The sequence below is a fragment of the Muntiacus reevesi genome, chromosome 3 (assembly GCF_963930625.1).
Source record: "Muntiacus reevesi chromosome 3, mMunRee1.1, whole genome shotgun sequence".
Lineage (NCBI taxonomy): Eukaryota > Metazoa > Chordata > Mammalia > Artiodactyla > Cervidae > Muntiacus > Muntiacus reevesi.
The window spans coordinates 163,713,246-163,719,848 of record NC_089251.1 but is presented as its reverse complement, the minus strand read 5'-3'; the positions used below and the strand labels follow the sequence as shown (position 1 = coordinate 163,719,848).

The 6,603-nt window shown below is 44.0% G+C and overlaps 1 protein-coding gene across 2 annotated transcripts; it reads left to right on the top strand.

Annotated features, from left to right (window-relative positions):
• The first annotated feature begins 274 nt into the window (after window positions 1–274).
• On the top strand, window positions 275–6,465 carry MRPL18 (mitochondrial ribosomal protein L18). 2 transcript variants are annotated; one of them, XM_065931023.1, is made up of 4 exons: window positions 275–974; window positions 1,488–1,674; window positions 5,336–5,418; window positions 6,105–6,465. In XM_065931023.1, the coding sequence occupies exons 1-4, from the start codon at window positions 923–925 to the stop codon at window positions 6,170–6,172; spliced, it is 390 nt and encodes a 129-aa protein (XP_065787095.1). In that variant the 5' UTR covers window positions 275–922; the 3' UTR covers window positions 6,173–6,465. The 2 variants fall into 2 exon arrangements, with proteins under 2 accessions (XP_065787095.1, XP_065787094.1); XM_065931022.1 differs by having other exon boundaries at window positions 301–974; window positions 5,336–5,567.
• The last annotated feature ends 138 nt before the right edge of the window (window positions 6,466–6,603 follow it).

Here is a 6,603-nt window from a genome sequence, read left to right as displayed (position 1 = left end):
AATGGGGGAGGAGGGTGGAGAAGCGTGAGCGCGCCGGAAGTGAACAGACGGAAGGGGCGGTCCCAGCACATTCGCCCAATTAGCGAATGAGAAGGGCGCGAAGGTAGGAGAGCGGAAGTCAGTATCTCGGACCGCTAGAGGGAGCAGGCGCTCGGCTGACGCTTTTTCACCCTAGGCACAGGTTACGCGTGCGCGTCTGCACATTCTGGTACCTTCTAGAAAAGGTGGGCGGTAGGGCGGAGCTTGGAGTGACGAAAAGCAGGTGGGGGGGCGTAAGGTGGTGTGCCTGAGGTAGGGCCGAGGTTATGTACGGTTCTGGGTGGTTTATAAATCGGCGTCCTTGTTTTCCTTACGTGTATGAGTTCGAGCGGAGAGCGCCCGGCTTCAAGCGTTTAGGGTTGGGAGCCTGAGCGGGACCGCGCAAGGGTTCTCCATGAGTCATTAGGGAAAACAACCATAATATCTGAAGAGAAAACCGCCTCGCGCTGCCGTTTCCTCTCAGAGACCAACGTGTCTGTGTGTGTCCGCCCAATTATCGGTCTGTACTTTGCGACCCGAGGGCCCAACTAAGGTACCAAGACGCCTTGCGGGACAGGGACGCGGGATGCGGCCGACTAGCGTGGTCAGACTTAACGGACCGTGCCCAACCCCCACTTGACTCGCTGCGAGGTGGCTGGCTGGCTCCGGCGTCTGTCTGCGCCACAGCGTAAGCGCTGATTGGAGGAATGGAGATGACGGATTGCACTCTCTGCCACTCAGCTGCAGGGGGCTTGTTAGTGCAGCGATCTAGGCATCTATGACCTTACGTCATTCGAAGGCTTTTCCCTGAGTTGGTATGGCTGCGGCCGGCGGCTTTCTGGGACGCCGTTGAGGAGAGGAGGGCAAGGTCTGTCCGAGGCTTTGGCTGCGATTCTCCTCAGCGATGGCGTTTCGGCTGCGGTTCTGGGAATTGTTGCCGTTTTGCAGAAACCCCGGTAATTCATCTTACCACTTCTTTCAGGTTACACCCCAAGGTCTGCACTGGCAAGTTGTCGTTTTATATGCGGCATGCGTTATGCGTGCTCAGTCGAGTCCAGCTCTGTCGACCCCATGGACTGTGGCCACCCAGGCTCCTCTGTCCACGGAATTCTCCATGCAAGAATACTGCAGTCGGTTGCCATTTCCTTCTCGAGGGGATCTTCCCCAGCCAGGGAGCGAATCTCCCTCTCTGGCGTTTCCTGCCCGGGCAGCCGGATTCTTTAGCCACCTAGGAAACCATCATTTCCCACGGAAAAGTAAACGAGCTAACGGTATCGTGATGACGACACTAGTAGAAAATTAAGGACCAGATTCTGTGGTGACGACACTCCGTTACCGAACGTAGCTCTTGTACCTCTTCCAGGGCGCGAGGCCTGAGGAGGAGAGGATGGGCTCAAGTTATATCATATTCCTGTTTTGTCTGTATTCGTCATTCTTTTAAGATCCATGTGGTTGTTTTTGTTCTTTAGGGTGTCGGGTGGCAGCGCTCTCGACCAGTGCTAAGCCAGCGGTGAAGCCTGAGGTGGACCCCGTGGGAAATGAAGCTATTGCCCCAGAGTTCACCAACCGGAACCCCCGGAATCTGGAGCTCTTAGCTGTAGCCAGAAAAGAGCGGGGTTGGGGAACCGTGTGGCCCTCCCGTGAGTTCTGGCACAGGTAATTAAGTTGCTCCGTGTTGACCACAGAGCCCTGCATGGTGAACTTCAAATTGTTTTCATAAGTTCTTTAAGGAGTGTGCCAGGTAACTGCTGGCGAGCCTCCTCTCAGACTTGTGCTGGGTCTAGGAGGGGTTAGTGGGGGAAGAGGGCGGCAAACGGTAAATAAATAGGTGTCATAGAGAAAATGTTAAGAATAGGAGACTGGTTGCCTACCCAGATCCTCCGAAAATAGGAAGAAAGCCAAACTATCTGCCAAGAAGAGGGTTCCCAGCAGAGGAAACAGCTAGGGTGGGAATGAGCTTGGTGTGTTTGAGGAACCGAAAGGCTTGTGTACCTAGAGCTCTGGGCCAAGAGGTGAATGGAGAGGTAGGTAGGACACACATTATAAGCTTTATATATCAAGGAAGTGCTTGAGGCTTTATTTTTATTGTAATGGGAAACTGACGGGATTTAGTTTAGTGTAAGCCTGAATGGAAGATCATTCTGGTTCCTTTGAGGAGAACAGATTTTTAAGGGGGCAGTGGTAAAGGCAGGAGAGCAGTTAGGGGTTTATTCTTTGTTAAGATGGCTAATTATTGAATACTTTATATTTGCCAGAAACCTGATGCTAGGCGCTTTATATGCATTTTCTCATTTACTCCTTACAAGTACTTTTTGAGGCAGGTGCAGTAAATTCCCCCATTTTATAGAGCAGGGGAGGCTTAGGGAAGGAAACAGGGTTCAAAGAAAGGGGGCAGGGCAATTCATGTTTGAAATAATCTGACTCTTTAAGTCTAGAATCTTTTTTGAAACACCCAAACTATTATTTTCTATTAATATTTGGGTATTTAAATAATTGGAGATCTACCTCCCCCCTTTCCCTCTATTTGTCCTATTCACAGTACTACCAGTATAATTTGGAAGTGACCTTGGAGATCATGAGTCCTACTCTTTTATTGCACAGATGGTTTAAGACAGTGATCAGCACACTTTTGCTCCTAAACTGGCTTAGTAGCAAAATATTTTTACATTTTTGAAAGGTTGAAGAAAAATGCAAAGAATATTTTATGGTATGAAAACTGTAAAATTCAAATTTCGTTATCCACAAAGTTTTTATTGGCACACAGCCACCCCCCATTCTCACCTGGCTGTTCCGGTATTACTGTGGCTGAGTTGAGCAGTTGACCCATATTGTTACCTGAAAACTAGGTTTGCCTCTTGGTGGGTGTCAGGCCAGAAGGCACAACCAAGATCAGGAGAGGGAGGGGTTTATTACTTGCAGGATGTAAAGAGAACACTGGGTGTCTTCCTCAAAACAGTGTCTCCCCCAACAGCATAACTGAGGAAGTTTTAAGCTAAGGGTACACACATATTCATGAAGGGGCTTGAGCAGAGGAAAACTCCATATAGAATCAGGGCCAAGGTGTACAGAGTCCTAGCTTTAATTTGTTGAAGTTACAAGGGTCAACATTGTCATTTCCATCCTCCACCTGAGTGCAGAACTCGAAGGCAGTATCAGATTGTTCTCTATGTCCCTTGAGGAGGAATCAGAACTCTCTCTCTTACTATTTTACTCTCCTTTGTTGCTTGATTGCTTTTCCTTTGTTCCTTCATTCCCTTACTTCCCTTACGATCATTAATTACCGAGACCTGTTCAAGAGCAGGTACAGCGGCCAATCTTAGATCGCAAAATGGCTTCGGTCAAAAATGGCTTCTCTTAGGTCAAGAAAGCCATGCCTGGTTCTCTTTCTCCAGGGACCCACTACCCTCTCTGCTTTCAATCTGATCACTTATAGAAAAAGTGTGTTGACCACTGGATTAAGAGATTGTGGTCCTTGTTAGTATAGTGGTGAGTATCCCCGCCTGTCATGTGGGAAACCGGGGTTCGATTCCCCGGCGGGGAGGCAACACACCCTTTGGGCTTCCCTTGTAGCTCAGTCGGTAAAGAATTTGCCTGCAGTGCAGGAGACCTGGGTTCAGTCCCTGGGTTGGGAAGATCCCCTGGAGAAGGAAATGGCAACCCACTCCAGTATCCTTGCCTGGAAAATCTCATGGACAGAGGAGCCTGGTGGGCTAGAGTCCATGGCGTCGCAAAGAGTCGGGCATGACTGAATGACTAACACACAATAGCAAAACCAGGAGTAGAACCCACATTTCTAAATCTAGTGCTTTTTATGCTGTTTGATACTAAGAACCTTAGTATAGTCTGATTTCAGCGTTTTCTTTATCATGAACTTAACTTCTAAATGTGTAATGTATACAAATGTTGTAAATCCAAAAAGGAATAGTTTCTCATGTACCCTTCTATAGCTAGTCTGTGCACATAGGTATAAAGTTGTATTTTTTTTTTAATATAAATCTTATCTTACTATATATGTTGTTCTGTATTCCCCCTCCCATTCCTTCACCACCACCCCCATCTATGCCACAGACAAACACACTTAAAATACATGTTGGAAATATTTTGTGTTGGTTGGGAACATTGGCTCTGGACCAAACCCCTGGACTTAAATCCTGCCTATCACCATTACTTACCATTAGTTGTAATATTGCTAAAGTTATTTAACCTTTCTGAGTCAGTTTCTGCAGCCCGAAAAGAAAGAAAGAATAATGTTACTAGTTTGAGACATGAGCTCTACCTGTAAACAATTAGGGCTCCCTGGTACAGTCAGTGTTAGATAAATGTTTGCAACAGCAGCATAAAGTGCTACTTTGTTCTTAATTGTGTAAAATAACTGTTTAAAGTTACTCTAAAATACCATTGCATGGCTGTTTTAATTCACTGATTCTGGATTGATGATTATCTTTTTGATTTCAACCAGTATTGCAGTTAATTGTCTTGTGCATGCATTTTAGCAGTGAGATTGGGCATATGTTCATGGGTTTTTTTTTTTGTTTGTTTTTTGTTTTTTTTAGTTTTCAGTGGGTTTTGTCGTACATTGATATGAATCAGTCATATGTTCATGGGTTTTAAGAGTCATTAATAATTTACTTCTCTGTGAACAGTCTGTCCAAATCCTCTGCCTAGTAAGTTACTGGTCATTTTCTTATTGATTATAGAAGGTTTTTTATATACTATGGAAATTAGCCCTTTGAAAAATACATGATTTTAAAATATTTTTTGTTTCTTTGCTTGCCTTTTGACTTCACTTTATTTTTTTTGTTTGTTTTTCTTAGCATGCAGAAAGGTTTGTCAGTCTTTTTTTTCTTTTTTACAAAAGTCATATACAGTTTGATGTTATGTTCAATAGCTCGATATAGTTAAATAGGCTTATCTTACTTTGTTTAAAAATTCTCCCATGTTGTCTTCTAGTACTCACATGATTTCTGTTTTTATATTTAAATGTTTGATCCATCTTACATTTATTTTGGAAAATAAACTATAAAGTAAGTAGTATATCTTTATCCAGTGAAGGGTCAGCAAGTTAGCTCTGCCTCCTCAGCTCTCAGAAATGCTGAATTTCTTCTGGGTATTTGAGGCTAAGTAGAAATGTTTGGTTTACTATTGAGGATATCCTCATAAAGGCAGAGGAAAAACACCTCTCCCAAGTAAAATGCAGGTTGAGTATGTTGACATAAATGAACCAGATGTTGCATTTTTGAGAAGTGTTTTTGCACTTATTCACCCGAAGTCATTTGTCTTTAGAATTCTGATTTTGTTCTCCTCTCACCTTGTTTAGGTTGCGAGTTATAAGGAGTCAGCATCATATAGAAGCACTTGTTGAGCATCGCAATGGCCAGGTTGTGGTTTCGGCATCCACTCGTGAATGGGCCATTAAAAAGCACCTTTATAGCACCAAAAATGTGGTGGCTTGTGAGAGTGTAGGACGAGTGCTGGCACAGCGGTGCTTGGAAGCAGGAATCAACTTCATGGTCTACCAACCCACTCCTTGGGAGGCAGCGTCAGACTCGGTATTTTGTTCTCACTACTTAGTTAAAAGGTGTTGTGTTAATTCTTGACATTAGACACTTACATAATAGTAGTTTGTTTATTAAGTTCTTTCCAAGTGTCTGACCCTGAGTTGAGTGTCCTGATGCGCAATACCTCACTTCAGCTTCACAACAGCCTTAGCGTCAGGACTCGTGGTCCCTCTTCTGTAAGTTAGCTGAGGTTGGCTGGCTGGCTCAGTGTGGCGCTGAGCAGGGTTCAAACCCACGTGACCAATTCTATAGCCATAACATTGACTTTTCTGCAGTTCATATAGTATCTTGTCTACAAAATATTTTCAAATACTGCTAATCCTTAACATCTCTACACTTTGTTTTATCTGTGTCATTAAGATCACTTTCTGAAAAAACTAGTGTGGGCTAGGAAGTTAGCAAGGAGCAGATCGGTGGTTCACTTCCTCTTGTGAAGTGAGCTATTTATGGTCAGCTTGTTGTTCAGTTGTTAAGTCAGCTTGTAGTATTGACTTCATCTTTTCCTTTTTTCTTGATCTTCAAAACCAGATGAAACGACTACAGATTGCCATGATAGAGGGTGGTGTGGTGCTGCAGGAGCCTCGGAGAATCTATGAATGAAGCAGCAGCATTGTTTGGAGCTTGTAAATGAAAGCTGTCAGCTCTTCATTCATCAGAAGAGAGCCTCTGGAAGAACTGCCAACTTGGACGTTTTATACAAAAATCTAACAGCAGAATGTTATTAGTTAAGGTTGTCTCCTTCAGTGTGTTTATCTTAAATTCAGGGTTGAATTCTTCCCCTCTTGGACGTGAGAGAAGTATCTGAGAAAAACTTGCCGATTATAATTAACTTCTGAAGGACAAATTAAATTGTTGTTTTTAAAGAATAAATGTATATTATTAACTCTTACTTTCTAGTTATATGAAATTTTCTCCAACTGTGAACTCTCGGTGGCAAGGATACACATTAAAGGTTTGTGCACTTGTCACCGTGGCTAGGTCATAGCAGGTGGTCTCAATAAATGAGAGCTGTTGCTGCTCAAGTGTG